The sequence below is a fragment of the Cygnus olor genome, chromosome 4 (assembly GCF_009769625.2).
Source record: "Cygnus olor isolate bCygOlo1 chromosome 4, bCygOlo1.pri.v2, whole genome shotgun sequence".
In the NCBI taxonomy this organism is placed as follows: domain Eukaryota; kingdom Metazoa; phylum Chordata; class Aves; order Anseriformes; family Anatidae; genus Cygnus; species Cygnus olor.
The window spans coordinates 66,322,252-66,344,500 of NC_049172.1; the positions used below are offsets into that span (position 1 = coordinate 66,322,252).

General features: G+C 38.2%; 1 protein-coding gene across 6 annotated transcripts in view; it reads right to left on the bottom strand.

Annotated features, from left to right (window-relative positions):
* Positions 1-22,249, bottom strand: part of AFAP1 (actin filament associated protein 1) — a 116,486-nt gene that overhangs the window by 57,355 nt on the left and 36,882 nt on the right. For 5 of the 6 annotated variants that reach the window (XM_040556913.1, XM_040556912.1, XM_040556909.1 and 2 more), the window contains exons 2-3: positions 7,554-7,682; positions 2,722-2,819 (exon numbers count right to left, since the gene is read on the bottom strand). In XM_040556913.1, coding sequence (XP_040412847.1) covers positions 2,722-2,819; positions 7,554-7,680 — 225 coding nt within the window. In that variant the 5' untranslated portion in view covers positions 7,681-7,682. Of the gene's footprint in view, positions 1-2,721; positions 2,820-7,553; positions 7,683-13,952; positions 14,067-22,249 lie in introns of those variants that run through there. The other variant, XM_040556914.1, reaches the window with a different exon arrangement.

Sequence of the window (22,249 nt, forward strand, 5' to 3'; positions counted from 1 at the left end):
ATCCTCAGGTGAGCCCAATGGTTTTCTTTCTCTGTGCTGTGAAAGCATGATCTATGAAAAGTCTCTATGAAAGGCAGCACATTGGTGTCACCGAGCAATGTAATTATGTACAATTTCTATAGAGATTGACAACATCATCTACCCATTTTTAGGAGCCCGTTGGTTAAGAGGAGATTGAAAATCACTACGCAGAAGCTTTAATGGGAGGGAAAAATAGATCTTAGCCACTATCACTGATGTCCAGCCTGGCGTACAAAGAAAGATGATGCAACAGTCTCTGGTCATATCTAATGATAATGAGGGTCTACCAAAGAAGCCTCTAGCAGAGAAAGGTTTCCAAAAAAAATAATGATCAATTCCATTGTCTCAACGTAACTTCAGGATATTTTTTTAACAGTCAAATTGGGGTTTGAACTTGCATCAGTGTTCAAAAGTCAAAAAGCTAATAGTTTTGCCCTTCCCTTCTGGCTCCACCTGATCTTTTGCAGGACATCAGCAGTCTGTCATCTCTTTCTCAAATTATGATCTGTTAGTGTCTTAAAATAACACCACTCGTAACCTGTATTTGGACAACAGAAGACAAAAAGAAGCCTGGAACATTTTCCAGCTGATCTCAAAGTGGCACCAACGCCAGAAATGGAGGCACGGACCACCACTGCCTGACAGCATCAATAGAATTACAGGAAAAGTGGCCAAAATGAGCTTCCACCACTACAGAAAAAAAAACAGCTCAGCTTCATAACTTCACCGAGATGGAAGTGCCTGCAGTGTTACTCTCAGGTCAGAGGGGAAGGCCATGTCCAAACTCCACTTTGCCAGACTCTGTGTAGCAAGCACATGCCCCAGATCAACCAGCTCTAATTGTGTCAACTTCCACATTAATTCTCACTGTATCTCAGAGAAATATTTTTTGTTACTTTGAAATCCAAACTGAATATAACTCCTGCAAAACAGTGGTGACCTACTGGACCAAATTCATACTTCACAACATTTTGTTCAGTGCAGCTGCACCAACTTTAAGGGAATTTTCACATTAGTATATGAGAAAGGAAATGCAGGTCAGTTGTCTTTAAAACAACAACTTGACTCTTTGGAGGCAATTTATTAAACTGAACCTACACAAATGTGAAAGAATAAGGAACTCAATTGGCTTGAGTTTATGAAGCTCGCACCTACAGTCTACATTTCAAAGTCATGTATATTTTGCATAATTTTCCTCCCTGTCATCAACAACTTGCCTTGTAATTTATGCTACATGCATCTTGAATTAAAGAAAAAAATCATTTTCAGGCACTGTTAACCATGAAATGGATTCTCTAGGTTTCACTGCATATTAATAAGACCACTTTTGCATCCACTCGAATCTGTGCATAATGATTTTCTAACATTCATTTTACTTGAATTATGCTACAATATGTATGGCTCTCAACATGGATGTTTCTAGCACAAACATTCCCTTCCTATAATGGTTTGAGAATACTTCTTTACTTTACATAGAATTGAAATTTAAAAAAAAAAAGAAATCTTGTTCCAGGTCACAAATCAGCAGCTGGCAGCACTTCGAAACAAACTATGGTTAAGATATTTTATATAATATCCTTTTTTATTTTTAATTTGTTCAGCAGTATCTAGTATTATTCACTTTCAAAAGGATGGCCAAGAGTTTGATCTGATAAGTTAGTACTTATCTTCATAAGTTGTTATTGGCTTATGAAATAGGGAAGCTGCTTAAACATCTGGGCAGAGATGCAAAAATAGAGTAACACATTAAAATGAAGAAGAATGCTTTCCATTTTTTGGAGTCTTCTGCCTCCACCATGAGAAGACAGACTGCTAATCTGTAAGCTGCACATGTACTTCATGCCTCAGACCAATGAATGAAGGCCTTCTCGGTACAGCTTTAGATTGACCTTATCAATACATAAAATTTTCCACAAATTAATAAAAAGATGGATAATTCATCAATATTAAGGCTAAGACTATGTTCACCTTTCAACAGGATAGACCATTATTTGCATATGCTTCTCTAAAAAAAAAAAGTTGCAAATGTTTTCTTCAAATCTAAAATAGTAACAGAGCAGTAATAGAGGAGAATTAAAACTTGTTTATAGTTTACTGCTTAATAAGACAGCTGCTCTCAACTGCAGGAATTGAATTTGCAGCCAGTAAACATATAAACATCACCAAGAACTTAAACTGCTGCTTGTTCTGCAGGGAATTTCCTACCAAGAGACCAAGCACAGAAGGGCACCAAGGACTTTATGAAAAAAAAAGCAGCATTCTTTCTGGACTTCAAAACTCTACACTTCATTATTCATGAATGTTCTCATATGACTTGCTACAGGAAAAGCTGGTCCTTAAAATCATAAGAAACTGGCTAGGACCCATGGGCTCAGCTAGGCCAACGATCTCCACAAGGCAGGTCAATCTCTGAAGACAGCATTAAGTTGCTTGGGCTTTTGCTGCTCTAATCCTGAAAACTGCCAAGGACTGCAATTCCGCAGCACTTGCAGGTGTCCTATTCCTGGGCTTATTTCACCACAGGGGATTTTTTTGCCTTCTCTTCTGCAAGTTGATCCCAATTTCCTCAACCAGGGTGGAGCTGAGAGGAATAATCATTTCCTTGGACACACAGGCTCCTTCCCCTTGTAAGCATTTCTGCTAGTGCTTACCACTAAAACATTCTCTCATATATATTTATGTACTTAAATTAACACTCACCAGCCACTGCTGAGGTATTTCTGGCAGAGGCATTTGAGGAGGTGCTGGCAAACTGTTGGCAACTTCTGGTTTCTGCACATGTTCTTTTATTTCAAAACCTGTGGAAGAGCAACACATGTCACTTAATGCTTTGGTGGAGGCAAATGGGACATTTTTTTTCTACACATGGACACTACCATCACATAGTGGAATCTGACATGCAGTCCTGCTCACAACCTACCTCCCAAGCCTATTTACTGAGGAAGAACTGGAAGAATGCTGGGAATTCAGGAATTTAATCAAGCAGAACAAACACATACTTACTATATACGATAATGACATATATGATATTTGGATTAACAAATACCAGACAGAGAAAAAATTTACAGGAAATCATGCTGAACTGCCTACCCATCTGGAACTGAAAGACCTAAGATTCAAACAATTTGCCTGGCATCTATCACAGAGATAAAACCATTGATGATGGGAAGGTAGCACACTTGTGAATGTCCGAATGGCAACATGGAGCAAATTAAACAGGGTTCCCTCCCTCCCTGGGGAAAGAGGAGTGACCACTATCTCCACGTTTTCTTGGCATAATCATTTAAATCCCAGTCGAACACAATTCATGGTATTGTTTATTTTTCTAAAAAATCAAAAGCAAGATTAGGGTGCATCTCAATGCTCTGACAAAAAAAAAAAAATCAGTCAATGGGATGTACCCTGTGCACCCCTAGACTGAATTTAGCTCCTCATGTTTAGTTAAGTTGGTCAAGATCATATAATTTTCCAAAACGTAATAACGTAATCAGCGATGAAATGTTTCTTGTCATAATAACACAATCCCACTGGCTGTGAAGTCCTGGATTGAAAATCAACACTGATAAAATAAACTGTCTCTAAGGGCCATAGAATCTTCTTTCTTCCTACAAAAGAAGAGGAGATTAGTCTTAAGAAACATTCTTTTTTTTTTTAACATAACTTTCATTTGTTATTCTTTATGTAGGACGAATCCATACTATGACTGCTATCCATATCCAAGTCCCCCATGCAACCAAAAGTCAAATATGAAGTACATTTTACTGGGAAAAAAAAATAAAAATGTTTTCTAAGTGGGTTCTATTTCCTCTGTAAATCTAGTTTCCCCCCAAAACTATGTCTGGTGAAGCATGAACCTGCTCTTTAATATTTGTATTCTTCTACCAAACTACACAACAAAGTCAGCATTATAGATTTATGACATCAAGACCCTTTAATGAAAACAGGCAACACTGATGGTCATATTAAATGACTGAATCTATTAACAGTTCTTACTCCAAAATAAACTGTGTCTTTGCCTTTTAGAAGTCTGAGTTTCAGAAGGGAATGCCAAGTGTTTTGTCCAGGCCTACAATACATTGGGCATACCAAGATTCAGGAAGAAAAACAAAGTTCATAGTTTTGCCAGCTCATCAGAGTAACCACTGATTTGGACATGGTGCAGGCTGAGGCCAGGCAACTACAGCCTGAAGAATATATCTGACTGGCCCAGTACACTCTGGTTGGTGGACACGAAGTGAAGATAATGGTGTACATTTAGGAGATATAAGAACACAAGGCAAAAGAAGAATTCCACAAGTAAGAACTTACTGAAAAGAAAGCTACAGTTTAAAGTGTTTTACCAAAATCCAACCTTATAATAATTTTCACACCTTTACAAAGAAAAACTTAATTGTTGACTTCCAGATGTTAGAAAGAATCCAGGCAGTTCCCAGCTGCACTGATCCTTCATTACCTTTCCCTGTTCTTCAATGGTTTGCTTCAGCAATCAAAATACACTGTTGGATTCAGGCAGTTGATTTTTGCAAATGCCTATAAAGAGTCTGAACTCAGCACAGACCTCGGGCCTGTGAAACCATGCCAGCGATCTGAGAGCTCTCATGGAGTTATGTGGGTGGAGTAAAGCAACATCTTGAAAAACAGACTCAAAATGACAGTTCAGCTCAGTTACAGAGTACTGAGGGTTTATGTGCCTTTTACTGCTTTTAATTTTAATGAAGAGATGAATAGTTTCAAAGGAATGGGAGTACTGAATGTTACAGCTGATAAAAAAGCAGCAGGGTCATCTCCGTTAATGTGCATTACTCCCTCTGTAGTTTCACACAAACTTTAAGCCAGAATGAGATGGCCGAGCTCCCAAGGAGGCAGCACCGCTCCTTCCCTGCCTTGTTCCTGTCCCTGCACCAACCTCTCCTTTGTGCCAGCGTAAGCATGTGTGTGGCCTCAGGTTGAACCAGAGCAGTGAACTGACACTGCTTAGGAATAAACCAGCAAAAAAAAAAAAGCAAATAATGCTTGTGCTAGCAGAAAGGAAGCTGCAGTACACGATGAGCAAGAATGAGTAGCCTGGGGAGAGAAACAAGATGCTGTTTTTAGAGGCCATGCTGGCTTAAACTCTATTTAAACTATAGCTCCATAAACTAGAGTTTATAGGCATATAATGTACAATCCTATGACCTCTTGCTTAACTGAGCTATAGGACTTCCTTGAATTAATTCTTGTTTGAACTAGAGCATATCTTTTAGCAAAATATTCCATCTTGATAAAATGCCAGCAATGGCATGCAGACCTTACTAAGTTCTTCCATTAGTTCATATCGTCAATGCTCAAAACATGTGCTTTATTTCCACTTTGAAATAAACATCCAGCAACTGCACACTGCTGTTTTTGTTGTGTAAGTCTAAGAGCTCATTCTCAGTCATCCCTTTTCTACATCAAGATTAATTATGATACCTCCTTTAAGGATAATTTGAACGCACGTTTCTGGACCTTCTATCACTTTTATGACTTCCGTTTGACATGTCTAAATTGTATCTCCTTGAATACAGGCACTAGATGTGGGTATAAAGTCCAGTAACAACTGCACTGAACCAAGCTCTGCCACTTAATATACGGATCTTATATGGATCTTGTTAATGGATTGCTCCTGTATTATAACATGTAATGGATCTTGTTACAGATTCTGAAATAGGCTCTAAAACCTAAGCTGTAGGTGCTGAAAGGTGGAAAACTATGGGCCTTGGATCTTTTTATTATCACCCACATCTATAGTCATAAACATGTCTGGGAAGATGCTCTGATACAGAGAAAGCCATATCCATACGTTTAAAATCTCTCACCCTCAAAACCAGGGTGGATGGTGACAATTTTGAACTGTTTGCTAGGCACAGATCTTTGCCTGTGATAACTCCCACATCACACCTAAGAACTGATACAAAAAACGAGTCAGTGCAGGCCAAGCCCATGCCAAGTACCACTCCATAATTTCACAGTGTCAATGCTTGAGTTGCAGGGTCCAAAAACGTACCCAGCACTGTTTAATTTCCTACAACAGCTGTAGTTTTATGTCCTGAAAAACCACCCACAATCCAGAACGAAAGGATACAACAATCTTTCTTTTCTGTGTTTGCACATTCACATTCTGTGAATGCTGTCTGACTTTTTGAGAAAGTCAAAATTTTTTTAATAAATCTAGTTGAAAAGATTAAAAGAAAAACATACACTGTCAGGTCAGTATTGTAGAAGTTATTTTGAACTCCTTTAAAACATATCAAATTGCAAGTTCTCACCTACAGTTTTTTGTTTTGAGAAGTGCAGGGAATTTTGATCAGCTTTTGGAGCACAAAGCCTCCTTCCACAACACGTGAAATTGTTACCTGCCTCCTTCTGCTACTGGTAAAGTAAAAAATAATGATGGGTCCTTAAGAATGTGAAAACAGAAGGAAGGACAATCATCATTTTACAGCTCTTAGACAGGTGCTCTTAGAATCATTATGGTTGGAAAAGACCTCCAAGATCACCTGGTCCAACTGTTTCCCTATCACCAAATACTACTCACAAAACATGTTCCTAAGTGCCACATCCAAGCTGATCTCCTTGAACTTGAATCCTGTAGCAGGTGCGATTTGTTTACATTTCTTCACTGCATCAAAAAACACCGTATCTTTTTTAGCACTGCAGAAGAAAGCTAAGAAATGCAGCTACTTGCAAAGTGGCATTTTTCTTCAAAACACTAGTATTTTTAAAAATCTAAACAATGGGGGTTTACAGTGACAGCATTTCTGTCAAATGTTGGGGAGACAGAGAGGTCTCATAGTCCCGATGCCTCTTTATAAAAAATGAAAGTTTGTAAGGAAATATAAAAGTACTGTTAGGAAAAATAGTGAGGAACATTCTTTGTAAAAGCTCTGCTGAAAGGCTGATGTATATAGTCAATCATTCATGCTGCATTCAGTTCCATAATCTTGCTGGAGATAAAAGCAATTGTGCAATCAAAATGTTTTTAGGAAGACAAAGGGAAAATGAATATTACGCTACTTGCAAAATGCAAACCAAACACATTGACAGCCATTTCCTAGCTCTGCGTTGGCACTCCTGTATCAGTCATGCACTGGAGTCCACATCGAAATCAAGCTCTTTGATGGATTTGGGTCATGTGGCAGAGATGTAGCGTGTAGCACCATGCACAGTGCTGTGGCTGGTACTCCTTTACTTTTGCATCAAAGCTAACAAATAAAATTGCTGCCACAAATAAAATGAAGTAACTGCTATATCAACAGAGGTGAAAACACTCATCTATCACATTATTTTGTGGCTGGATTCACCCATGTGCAATGAAATTACTTCCTTTATGTCTTTTGCTATATTTTACTGTTGACTGTGAAGGAAAGCATTCAGGAAAATTCCATTTTGGATTCACCCTGTCTTTCTGTTTTGCTTCAATTTAGGGCTTGTCTTTACCGCTTAAAACAATTTCACTGAGCACAGACTTATTCTGTGCATTCTGCAAGCAAGAAAACACACCCGACACTGACCTTTTGATGACTGTATCCTCAGGAGAATGTTAGTTATTACTGCCTTCTTCTCCCTGACAGTCGAAGTTAGATATTCATGGTCCAGAAGTTCAAGAAACAGGCGCAGCTCAACTATTAACTCTTCCATGGCTGAAAGACAATAAGAAAATTACTTTTTTTCTGAGAAATCCCATTAGAAAAAAAGACAGAGTTAATTGTCATTTATTCATATTCATAGTTGTTTTCTAGCGATTCTTAAAAGTGTACATTCTTCCCTGCTGGAAATAGACTGCATTAATTGGCAAAACCAACAAATTCATTAGTGAGCACTACTGGTGTATCTAGCAGTTACCTCAAAATTAATGAAGAAAAGACACTATTCTTTCACATACCACGTCATCAAGCCAGTCCTGCACAAAAGTGGACGAGTGGCAGCAATAAGTTTTTCTAGCAGTGCCCCTCTGGTTCCTCTCTTTTAACACACAATTTCTAACTGCACAACAAAATTAAAGCTTGATAAAACTTCCAGACACATTGATATTTTCCAAAATCTGTAGTGAAAGTCTCTACTTCCATCATCTTATTTCTTCTGTTTGCAGTGGGGAAAAAAAATCATTTTTTACAGTGACTCATATTCCTACCATTTTTCAAAGTCGAGCTCCCAACCTGTCACATAATTTCTTATTACTCCCTAGATTCACTGAAAATATGCACTTCTTATTTCACCCTACTTCTGCTATTCCAGATCTCAAGGCTTTCCAATTCTTTGTACAAAAAAATCACATTCTTTCTCCATATTCACAATTTTTCTCATTTTTGTTATCAACAAACTTTGAGTAAATTTTCACTTCCTTCCTTTAAAATTACCCCTGAAGACTTGCATTGACTTGATAGTTGTAGCAGCTCAGACCATACACCTAAACACATTTTTTACAGCTTAATCATATGATACCTATTTAGCAGATTTACGAGAAGCCTATAGTATTTGGGCCCTAATATATAGTATTATAGTATGTGCGTATTGGAACCACATTTTCATGCTTCAGTTCACTCATAACTCTGAGATTCCTTGGTCCCCTCACTTAAGTGGATTGTCTATTTTTATTTATGGTTTCAGCTTGGATGGAATAGTTCACATTTCCATACTTTTTGTATCTGAGGACATTATCCTCATTAAAAGATGAGGGGAAACATTCATTTCATTTCAGGGCCGCACCTAGGATTAATCTCAGTTCTAACCTCATTCCAAAATGCCTCTACTTAAGTATTTCTCTGCTTACTCACTTTTGTTTTTATAGTCTTTTCAGGGCCTAACAGAGCGACTGCTGGTAAGTCTCTTCAGACTTCTAAAAGCACATTCTTTGCTGCTTACGCCCTTACCAGCTCTTCCCTACTCTTAAAGCCTTCTCTGATATGGTTGTTTACCCAAGTGAACCTGGAATCTGTTTCTTCCATTTCTGACAACATTTGGATTTTTAAATGGTCCTTGGTCTTGATACATTAGTTTTATCTGATTCTCGAAAATAGGACTGTGCAGGGAAACCTGCAGATGTCTACTATACCCCTGGAAGAGGCTGTTGCTTCTTCTTGTCACCCATGAATGCAGATGACACTTTTTATTTACAGATGATTGTACCTCAGCATACACTGGCAAAATCAACATACTACTAGAAGGCACCAGAAGACATGGTAGTTGGCAATACTAAGGCGTGATAATGTTTTAACAACAACCAAAAAATCACTTACAAATGTACACTTGGGCAAATCTTTTCTGAAACACACTGTTAATTTACACATACATATCCATCCTGATCAAGTTTTCTCTTGGTGAATATGTTTTTCTACTAAACTGACTACTATCACTGCTATTATGTAAACAGTACACATTTACATTAAGTACATTTCTCAAAGTTTTTTACAAAGCCTTTTACATATAGACCAAAAAGAGTATCCAAAATGATGACAGTAAACCTGTTTACATCACTTGACAATGTAGCTCATGAAAAACATTTTTTTTTTTTTTTTACAATCATACTTGAAGCTGACTAGGGGTCTGTTAGAAATCCAAAGGTATTTCAGGACAACTACATTACTTCTAGCTGTTCACATTACAGATGAACATACAGCTTTTGAAGGCAAAATGAAGAGAGTCAGAGTGATGATTCAAATCTGATTTGTAGACCAGTAAGCAAGATCGCAGACTCAAGGAGAACAAAGAAAGAGGACCTACAACTTCAAAAAAAAAAAAAAAACAAATGAAAAAAACAACCAAGCAACCACTACCACCACCAAATACAAGTAATCAACTCTGTGTTGTGTTTTGGTGTTTTTTTTTTTTTTTTTAGAAGTAAGATGTATATTCTATTACTAGTATACCAATATGTAAATGAGTCTGATTATGGATGTCTTTTGCTTTTAGGTCTACTTTGATTATAAGATTTACTGCTATTATTGTTAGAAGAATTACTTTAAACTATCATGGAATATATGAATCTTTTAATATTTACTTATGTGATATTAATTTCAAAAGTAATCATTACCACAGAACCTAGGCAATCATTGTGAAATCTAATCAGTATACAGTACTAGAAATGTACTTTTTTAACTACTTTTATAGCCATATCAATTACTGTCAGTACATACCAGAATATATGTTCTTAAAAAAGGTATCAAGCACAGAAAATAGGGCGGTTTTAATTGCATGTATTCAATAAAATTTACTTGAACTGGCATCTTTTCTGGATTCGTTAAGGCAAGAGACTGTAAATAACCTGAAAGGGAGCTCTCCTTTTTCCTCTTTCCCAGTGAATATAATGTACAAGAGGAATACCATTTCTTTGCCTAGAACCTTGGCTTCTGGAAAGGAGGAACGAACAAGAGCAAATGCCAGTGTGCAGTGTGTGTAACTTTCTTGGGTTATTAAAAATTATCAGATCCTTGTAGTCGAGAGCTTATTATGTAATAGATAGATAGCAAAATGAGAAATGAAAACAGACCAAGATGGAGTTACAAGGCAAAGACAAAAAGAAGCAAAAGAAGAGGAAAGAGGAAACTGCTGCTGGAGACACTACTGGGAGCTGGTATTGGCTCAATAGAATAGGCATAGAATAGAAATACTACCATGAAGTACATTTAGTGCATTTAAAATAAGGAAGATCTGCAAAATCTTCTTTTAAGATACACAAAAAAAAAAAAATGTATGTAGTTGGGAAAAACGTTTATCTGTTTTCAACCCTTGGCTTGTTTTCTGTATTAAAGAATCTTCTCTTCTTCTTCCTAGAAATGTAATGATGTGCTCACAAAAAGTAATGGAACTGAATAACAGAAAATCCACATTATGCATATTTTCAGTAAGCAATCATTACTTCTGAAATGGAGACTAAAAATGAGAGGGTGATGCAAGTCCCAAAGAAAACATACTCCTCTAGTGAGAGATTACCCTTGGAAATCTGACATCACCACAAAATAAGAATAATAATCAGAAGGTTCTCCAAAAGGAGCAAATTTATTTGACAGTTCTGGCTGAATTCTCATTGTCAAAGGAATTACTTGTAAATGGCAGGTGGTGAAAGGCAGGGTGGAGCCCAGGGATGGTAATCACAACAGTAAGCAGATTTTATCTTGACTGAGGAGCAAAATCACATTCCATATTAAATGATGAGAAGTCCATTCTATGCTCAATAGGAGTAATAGGCCCCCAATGTGCTGATATAATTGGCATGTACAAATAAAAAGCAATGATACATCCAGAAGGGTTTACAGGTCTGGCTCTCAAGAGTTTTAAAGTTTTTCAAATGACAGCACATAAAAACTATACACACAAGCCAGCAGAAGAATACAGCAAGGTAAAAATAATCATAGAGAGGCAATTACATCACGCTGCAATTTTTGTTCCAAACCAAAATGAAAACCAACTGGAATTGAAACAGCATTATGATGCAATTATTCCAAATCTGCATTTAAGGGCACTAGTTTATATCATTTTTTTAAAGAATATAAAATATTTTACTCAACTGATTAAAACATCTTTAGGAACAGTACAATACAAACCTGAAACAAAGTAAATTCATTTTCATGCTCACATCTATTGTAAATGCAAGTATACAAATTTATCAGTAAACAAAACTATAACAGAAATATGAATTAAAATTGAGTTTAATTTTTATAGAAAATGCTCTTGATCACTTCCTTGCACATTGCTGAATAAAAGTTCTTTGGGTTTAAATCTTTCATTCTCCATTTAGTTTGTGATTTACAGATGCTTAAGACCAGAACAGACCATCTAATTAAGATCTTCTAGAAGAGATCATCTAATCTGATCTTCTATACAATACAGGCTAGAGAATTTCATCTAGCTAATCCTCTGTTAGCATAGAAACTTATATTTAAAAACACGTCTTCCAGAAAAGCCAAAAAACATGTGCCACCATTTTGAGCTCTATTTTGCTGGGGGGTGTGGAGTGGGAGATCCCATTTAACTTCCTGAAAAAAAGTTTGATTGGATTTATGTATCATCTTGAGGCCAACCTTTAAGCTACATACAAAAATCAGTTAACAGAGAATAGGTGTGCTTCAACCCAAATACAACTCCATACAATCGTGCACATACACACACACTACATTGGGTAACCATTAAGAGGTTTTCAAAATGGATATCCCAGCCTGGAGGAGAAGTAGAGCAGCAGTCACTGGTTTGCCCATGAAGCCCAGGGCCACCTGCTGGACTACATTAGCAAGAAAAAAGCCAGTAGATGGAGGGGAGTGATCGTTCCCCTCTAAGCAGCACCAGGGAGACCACACATGGAGTAGTGTGCCCAATTCTGGCCTTCCTGGTACAAAAGAGATATTGACGAAGCTGAGTGAAGGCTACTGAGATGACTAAAGCCTATGACAAACGACAAGGAGCTGAATCCCTGATATTTTACACATGAAAAACAAAGGCACAGAGACTGCATGACTACATTACATTAGCCCAAGATCACATAAGAAGGCTGGATGGGATAGAAAGTGCATCCCTGAGGCTTGTTATATCCTTACCATAAGACGATGTTTCCTGTAGAGGAAAGGGTAATTACAGACAGATAGCAGACACACCATTTATAGGCAATGAATACAGTACTTGTGAAAAGTGAATTCTTGTTCCTTATACTCTGTATTCACTGTAAAATCTGCAGAGCGAGATAGTAGGAGAGAAAGATTTAGTGGACCCGAATTCTTTTTTGCATTACTATCAAAGAGAAAAAGAAAGCAAATAGAATCAACTGGTATGGTCTTAAACGTTAAGATAAACAACACTACAGTGCCTGGTCTGCCTGGAGACAGTTTCTCTTGCTACTGAGGGCATCCTTTCATTGCATCCCAGCTCTCAGCTCCTGCTCCTCATAGTTGACTTCTTTGTTAAATACCCAGTCTCTCTGAAAAGGGATCTGTGATATAGAAAGGAGGGGGGAGGAAGAGTGAGAAGATGAGACTTTTCACTAGGACAGTTTTCTCACACAGTCCCTTCTGTGCTGCTCGCTTGACTATAGTATATGAGGTGTGATGTATCCTGTTAAGTATACTAAAAACCTGCTCTATAAACTAGAGAAGATCATTTTGGGTGTGCATGGTATTTCAAGAAACAATGGCAAAGGGGCATGAAAAAGGGGTGAACCCTAAATAACAGATGAAGCCCTAAAAATGAAGAATTAGCAAGGAGCAAGTAAAACATATACAAGGAATGTCATTAGGGTGTTCTAACATAAAAATAATTGTATTTGAGCCTCTCTAAAAAGTCATAACAATGATCTTTTGTTTAAAATCTGGAGCTCTCCAGACTGTCACAGACTCTTTCCAGACAGCTTGGGGCAAGAGAAGCAACACAGCTACTAAAAACTCCTCCTGTCTCATGCATATTTATGATCAACCTCAACGAGTGTCAAGGGATCGTTTCAGCCACAACCCACATGTATTCCTCTTTCTCTTTCTTCCTTCTTCTTCAGTTTCTGAGGAATTGGCTTTTACAAAACTAGCTTTCCGTAAAAGCTATCAGAGCTCCAAATACTGCTGTTGCAGTGCTTGGGTGATAAAACAAGAGGTAGGAAAGCATTAAGGAATGTTTGGACAAGAAACAAGCTGCCAAAAATCCTACTCAATCAGCTAAAGCCATGCAATGAGTGACAGCAATGCAGGAGTGTAATCCATTAGGATGAGGTAGATGGATAAAGAGTTTATTTTTTGAAGTCCAGACCAGTGTTTAAGCACTGCTACAGACCTCGGAAAGGAATGCCTCCTTTTAAGCAAGTTCATAGACTCACAAGAAAAAAAAGAAAGAATTTAGTATTACAGGCATTTGTTTCTGTTTAAGGATTAATTATCTACATTGAACTCAAGATGTTAGCCAGAAAAAGAAAATACTGATAGCTAACTACAGAAACTTACAGTCAATTTTTTCAAGTTGCTGAAGGCATCAGATTCCTTTTGTTCCCAAAATAAACTTTGTAAAGCGAAAGAACATGGATTTCACTCCTTCTGCATGCTCAGCAGCCCAGGCAAGTCTCACCCTCCTGCATCTGTGCTCAAAGAGAGCATTCAGTTTCAGTTTCCTTTTCAGACCCTCATTACCCTACTAGGGCAGAAAATGGAGATTTTTTTTTTTTCCATTTAATCATCTCCAAATGTATCAGGTGACATCATCTTGTCAGGCAAAGGCATCCCAGGTCTTGCTTGCTGGCTCCAGCATTAATTCAACTCCTCCATTACTCCAAACCACAAAAGATAGGCAGCCACGACAGACAGTATTAATAAACAGACTCCAATTCCAAACGAGCAACAGTCTCCTCATAATGCAAAAAAAGAGACAGAAAATCTGTGGCAGGAGGTGAAAGTCTGCTCCAAACTCCAGGTCCCAAGAGCAGATGAGGCTCAGCTAAGGCTGAGACACACAGAAATAGATAACTCAAGTTAGTAAAAAGAAAGAAAAGCATTGCGGGATACCTTTTAAGTCCTCTTCCACTGAGATCCTCAGCTGTGCACAGATCTGTTTGTAGGTTAGAATTTCTTTCAAAGTTATGGATAATATACCTGGATTCTGCTGGATTACATAGCCAGCAGAAATGTAATACAGTAAACTGTTGAAGTTAACGGAATGGAAAAAAACAGAGTAGTGAACCAATGACAAAGAAATACAAATATGGCAATTGTATGTGGCAACAGCACAGCTGCATCTGGTATTCCTTTTATTCATCAATACAATTTTTATTATACATATTGAATACCAAACTTAAAAATGGTTCAAAAAGTCTTGAGTATGATCGTGAATCTGATGTTAAAGACTTCTAGTTTGCAGCTAATTTAAAGCCAGAAATGAGATAATATTGTATTTTATAAGAACAGATCCAGAAGTCCTCACAATTTAATGTGAAGATGAATTTTTTTTTTTTTTTTTTTATTCTGTAACACTTTCTTATAGCACATTTCTCACTGCAGGGTCCATTATGCAATGAGTAACTTCTACACATAGCTTATTGTATGGAGAGAAGCATGTTCTGCTTTTTCTGTTAGGGTTTTTAAAAAATTCTTTAAATAGATGTACAAACTGATACTGCCTTCTGTTAAGAAAATAAGATCAAAGAAACATTCTTTACACAAATAGAGAATAGAATGGTCAGAAGTGTGATACTCCTTCATGTGGAAAATTCCCAACCTTCCAGCAGTGTCCTAAGAAATTTGTGTCTCATTTACTGCCACCTTTTATTCTTATTTTTTGAGAATTTCATTATGTGACAGATTATTGCCAACAGAAAAAAAAATAGATCTTGAGGTAGCTTTGAAACTCAAGATCCATAGGTGAAGAATCATGGAAAAAAAATGTTTTGTTTTGTTTTGTTTTAAACCTGTAAAGAAGGTGCACAAGCAATGCTGTACTTGCACTCTGTATTAATACTACTTACAACGTGTACTGCTGCACTTCAGAAGACGATTGCATAGCTTATATACAGAATGATAAGCAAATTAAATGCCAGGGAAAAGCAAAACCAAAAATCTGGCAAACAAAGTCTGTAAGTCTTTCCTATTTCCAGTTTCCTATCTTCTCTTACACTTCATGAACACTACATTATCAGAGTTATCAGATCGCAGCAGGAATCCCCAACAGAACCCATCCTGACATACCTAGTAATACTCCATGATGTTTCAGCAAATCCTTCATAGCAAAAAATGCTCGAACACTTAGAATATTAAAGAAATAGCAGTCATATACTTGGGTAGATAATGACAGGACAAGGTGGTGGTGGTGGGCAGGGGGGTCATAAACTAAAAGAGGATAGATTTAGACTAGACATTAGGAGGAAATTCTTCACTGTAAGGATAGCGAGGCACTGGAACAGGTTGCCCAGAGAAGCTACAGATGCCCCATCCCTGGAGGTGTTCAAGGCCAGGCTGGATGGGGTCTTGGCCAACCTGATCTAGTGGGTGGCATCCCTGCCTATGGCAGGAGGGTTGGAACTAGAAGTTCTTTAAGGTCCCTTCCAACCCGAGCCATTCCATGATATGATTCTCTGATTGTTCCCTCTCTTCCTTATCCAAGAGTATCTCTGGTTCTTAGGGACTTCATACTCTCTTAGGTGTTGCTTGGAATGCAGAAATATTAGTTTTCTTGTGACCTTTTCTATGGTATTCACCCTTACAGTATCCACGTGATTTGCAAAATAAGTTTGCTACAAAGCACAATTTGACAGGAAATATTTTCTCATTTTAGATAAGGAACTAGGATAAGGAAAGAGTGAAAAGAGAGAGAGAGAGGGAGCTGCTGATTCTGGATCCCATTTGAAATAACTGATTTTTCAAAATACTTGGAACCATGCAGAACTTGTCTCATTCCTGCACACCTTTCCTAATCGCTTGGTTAGGACTGCTCTGTACTTCTATCAGGTAGGTCATAGGACTTTGACTTCCATGTGGGCAGAATGCCAAAAACCTGGTCTCTGGCAGCCTCCTGGGAAGTCAGGTCTAAAATACTTGGCTTCTCATACAACTCTGGAGACACAGAGGATCCAGGCAGTGGATCCATTCCATTGCTCCAAGGCAATGTTAGACTGCCAAAAAATTAGTTATCCTTTCTCTGCTGCAATTCTTTGCCTCCTTTGAAAACTTGTAGGACACATAAAAAAGTGCCCTAAAGTCAATCCCTTCTCCCACTACACAAGTTGACTCATCTTAGATCTCTGCTCTATGAAACACGTTTCATAAAATCCCACTATCATGATAATATCACTAAAGCTTCCTAGTTAATTAGTCTGTACCCTTACCCATTTTTTCCAAGCCAGAAAGAAAGTGAGCTTTGCTGCATCACTAGCATAGACTTTCAGAGACCAAAGTGGGAAGCAGTTCCAAATGTAAGGGACCTTAAGGGAGAATACCTAGCAGGAAGCATCGTCTTACATAACAGTGGGCCTCTCTCTCAAGCACCTATCTAAACTATAATTTTAACAGCTTTTCCCAGTCTGACGCTCAAAGAGGAACAATTTGTGGGTTTATAGAGAGATGAAAATCAGCATGTTGCAAACATCTCACAAACCAAGACCCAGTCAAGATGATAACAGTAAATGAAGTGTTCACAAAGAAGCACACATAATGTAATAATGATGATGATGATTATAATATATGGTTCAGCATGTAGTTCCTCACACTGGAATTGTGTAGTACCCATGGAGAATATTTTTGGTATCAAAGCTGACACTGGTCTGCAGTGGAAGATAAGAAAGCAGGATCTGCAGCACCAGCTAGGTAATGAAAGTGAGGACCTACTATTTGGTGACATATAGGTAGGGCTGGTGGCAGACCCTGTATGCTAAGCAAATCCATCAATGGGTGGCATGGAACAGCTCTCCTCCTAAGCTAAGACTTCAAAGCTTTTTTTCCAACACGCACATACACAACATACATCACTTTGCTACAGTTCACTTGGACTTCTGATATACCCAATTCATAAATGTAACCACGAAGCATATTCCCAACTGAAAATAATAATAAATGCATTTCAACAGTGGATTCAGCTAGCTCTGACAAAATAGAAAATTTTGATTATCTAACAGGGAATTGCAATTCCCTTTGTTCCTTGTAGCCCTTGAGTTAATTCACTGAAATGGATTAATGTCTCCCTGGTTTTGCCTTCTCTTTCTGATTTTCCTTCATGATTACTACACAGACAGTGAAAGCAAATCAACTTTCGATTGTATAGTTTCTTTCAAAAAATAAAAATAAAAATTATATATATATATATGTCTATCAAGTCACGCTCAGCTACCCAGAGCCAAATTACTCCTCTCAGTTCCTTCCTTCAGTGCATGCTATACAGCATGCCCAACAAGACCGACCAAACATTCCTGATGTAACTCATCAGTGCCGACTGCACAGTGAGTGCCGGTAGCCTGGATTTGGTCCAGCTGCCTTGGGCTTGGGCAGACACTGCTCAAAGGAGAGCCACAGCAAATGCACTAACTAGACATGAGGGATGAGCCAAAAGTGGAATTCACACTTGCTAATGGAGCTCCATCGACCAAACTTCAAGGCCCCTTTTTTTTCAGCTCCATAAATGTGTTTATAAGTGAAGGTTACTCTTTCACTCTAAAAGAAGATAAGTTTAGCAAGTACAGTTTAAAAAAAAATCTATGAAAATGTGGGTCCAAGAACTAAATTATGATATACTTCCTTAGAAAGAAGAATAGAATTCAAAAAAGTGCATTTTTTCATATTGACTAGAAAAGAGGTGCTAAAAATGCACCAATGATAAGCTGGCTCAGTAAGTCAACAGAAATTTTTCTAGTTGAACTAAGGATTTTGTGAGAATTCAAAATGCAATTTTATCACAAAAAACTCATACTGCCAGCTTTAAAAATATGCCAGAACACTTCCTCAATTAAATAGTCTAAGACAACGCTTGGAGGTGCCTATGATAGTTTTAAAGAAAAGCAGCTGTATGCACGTGAAGTTCACTTCCTTGGCAAAACGCTGTCAGACAATATTATTGTGAGAGGGCCTGAGACTAATATGTGTGAGCATGTTGCAAAGAAAGGATCACAAACACTCCAGAACAATTTTCATGAATGGGTTTAGACCCCACAACTCTGATGTGAGAAGTTGTGACACTACTGTGTTACCAACAATGAGACAGGACATAAATTAATTGTAAAGCTATATACTGTCAATAGTCTGAGTACTGATACATGTTGTATTTTATCTCCAGCACTGATCAGGCAGAAAACAAAATATCAGAACATTAGATTTCAAAAGACTTTAGCAGGTCATGACATAAAATTAAAACCATGAACTCCTTTTTAAAAGTCCTGAAGTTGTATGTTGTTTTAATCACTGAACGTACAGTGTGGATCTCTGTGAGGTGGTTCAAATGACTGTAATTGGTAAAGTTTATGCACAAGCAGATCCCTGAAACATTAAACCCTGGATGCTACATTGTCCTTTAAAGGAAATCTCATCTTTCTCATACTAACTTCAGTTACTCTGAAGACTCGTGATGAGCTGTATGAGCAGAAAGATGAGGTGCTAGGTCAGACACCAAAGTGATCTACAGCACTCTTAGTTCTGTTTGCTGGGATGTTTCTTTAGAGAATGATAATCTAGCAACAACTTTTGCTTGAAAAAATGCAGATTCTTACAAATTTATTTAGCTACTGTTGGGTTTATATGTGATCTGCCTGTATACAAAACTTGGACTTAAAACTGAACTTCCCTCACCAGACTAAATAAACATTAATCTATATTTATATTCTAAGGTTACCTAGTGAAATAAGTAAATAAGCTAATTCCACTATCAAAAAAAAAAAAAAAAAAAAAAAAAAAAGGAAGGGGAGTCAGAGAGAAGAAAAAGAAAAATACACGATTAAAAACTTTGGGTCCTTAGCTGGTGTAGTTCTCTTAGTTTCTGTGATGCACTAATTCATTGCAACCTAGGACATATATCTAATACTCGTGTATTGTAGAGATTTCATTTTAATGACAGAAGCGTTTTGAATTTATTGTGAAAACAGAAAATGAATGTTTAACAAACACTATTAAACTGCTGCCTTTCTTGGGCTGCTGTAGGCACTTTTCCTCTTCACTCTGATCATGATCCTTGTGCCTCTTGTCCCTCTTTGTGATATGGGGTTTGTAAGACAGCTTACCTACAGGTCTTAGGCAAAATTTACCTTTGTGGTTTTCACTCCCCTTGGCCGCTTTCTGCTTTCTGCACATTATCCATTTCTTCTGCATCTGGTTACACTGCCCCATATGTCTGGATCAGCCTCCCTTCTCCTTGCCAAGCAGCCTCCTCACTCCCATGAAATCCCTCTTTCTTTCAGCGGTCCCTTCAACAATAATCCTCACATTCTCCCTCACTGAGCAGTTGGGCCGTGTCTCGTCATGCATCTGGTTTCTTTATCTACCTTTAGGCCAGACCTTGCACACACTTTCCCATGGTAAAAAAAAGTCCCCGTTCTTCTGATCGGTTCCACTAACCTCAACAAGATGAGTTGCAGAGAAAAAAACATATCTGTGTTTTAGTTATTAACAGCTAAAAAGCAGTAATTTCACTTCTGCGCAACGGGAGCAAAGTACACAAACAGTTGGATGCCTGTTTGCCTTGCCAAAAGCGGGAGGATGTAGTAACGAGCAGGAGAGAACAGGTCGGTGGCCGGGAAGCACTGCCCTCGGCAGTGATGCCCAGGCCCTGCCCTGTGGCTCCATTCTCTTGCACAGAGCTGGTCCCTAATGGCAGGAAAGGCACATGAAAAAACGTCTTATTCTCCCGTGGTACAGAAGCATTGCAAAGCTCTGAGGGTCTATGTCCAAAATGCTAGCATTACCAGGGGTGTACAGTAGTGATGGCTGTGGCTGAAGAAGCCAAGGCAGCAAGTCCAGGGCAAAAAATCATTCCAGGAGAACTGTAACAGATGTCAGCCTGGACTCTTACTCACTATGAGTCTGGGGGCATTTTTTAAGGTTAATGAGCTAATCTACCATTTGTAAAATGTGCTGCCACCGAACCGAGCAACATGACAAACACCAGCTTCTCACCATTACAGCACCCAGAAACTTCATTTTTGGCCACATTATACATATCCTCAGCATATTTTCCTCATGACTGCCTGCTTCTATCAGCTGATGTATACCTTGAAGATAAAAATGGACCATTGAGTCCGGAGCAAAACCCTCCATTCAAATTATGCAACTACTTCTGACCAGACTTCAGTGGTATTACTTAGGAAGGGAAGCCACATTTTGTGATTAGGAGGTTGTGGCTCCGCTTCTCATCAGACTTCTGTCATGGCTGAGGAAACATCCTGATCAATATGAGCTTCTCCAAGAGCTCGGTAAGCCATCCAACACATGCCTTATGTTCCTGGATATGTTCCCAAATGGCTTGTTTAACAATATTTGTCAAAAGGTGCTTCCTGGTTCTTCCTGTATTCCTAAGTAACAAAGAAGATGCACTGCCAAATATCCTCCCACTGAGATCTCAAAAGCAAAAAACCAGCACCCTCCCCCAAGAACAAAAAAAAGCAGGATTTCAGTTTATAGCAAGTTTGCATATTTTCTTGGGTTTATGCACATTGCTTTTCACAGACTCATAACCTAACTAGGAAACCGCAGACTGCTGCATCTTTTGGTCTCAGTATTATCAAAAATGTGCTGACACTATATAAAAGTTATCCCATTGCATCAGAGCACAAACACCACGTGTCGCGCCTGCCACCATGCACACACCAGTGTGCAGCAGCCCCCCACAGCCAGGCTGGGCAGGGAGCAGCTGGTGCGACCGGGGCACTCATCAGCCCAGCTTCAGCCACATCCATGACACAAAGGTAAAAGCTATCGATGGCCAGCATTTGAATGCTTCCCTCATCTCACCATCTGCTTCTGCTGCTGCTCACTTGAAAATTAATACGGATGTTGCTTGAATCAGGAGTTAATGCTACATCTGTCTTCCTTAACATTACAGATAATTATTAGACTATGCATACAACCCTTTTTGCAACTCAAATGGGGAGACAATGGCCTCTTATTTGACAGGTTCCTTCCTTCGTAAGGAGAGACCAAAATGCTTCATTTGCAATTGCAGACCCTGAAACAAATTGGAGTGAATCTTCCTCCTACTACTCTTTGCTCCCTTTTTCCCCTTCTTTTTCTTCTTCCCCTATGTACTTTGGTCAGAGTTAAATAGTAAATGAATAAAGTGTAAATCTCTTTCAAAGAACACAAAAAGGTCTTTCATAAGCAAATGTATGGAAAATTCAGGGCTGGTCTTGCTTGTATAAACAACATCTCCCAGCCCAATTTCTAGGGGCTGTTTGCCAGTCTTGGTCAGTAAGAAAACAACTGAAATTTCACTTTATCCTCATTCATTTATTTGTTCATTTATTCCTAATAGTTTCCTATTTGCATCTGATTTGCACTGCAAAAGGGAAAATGTGAGAAGAATCGAGTGTATATTGTCACAAAAGTCCTTAAGCTTAGCATACTCATACGAATCCCAATTCTGTAGCCTTTAATCTGAAGAAAGTCTCAAAGAGTTATTCCCTAGATATAAATTACAACATCCTGGTTTACATAAGGACTAATTTCACAAAATTCAGGGGAAAAACTCTGAGATAGAAATCTTTTACCTTTGTTCCCATGTAAGTCACACTGGAAAATGCTTATAGGAACATTAGCAAACTACATATTTTTAAACGGCCTCT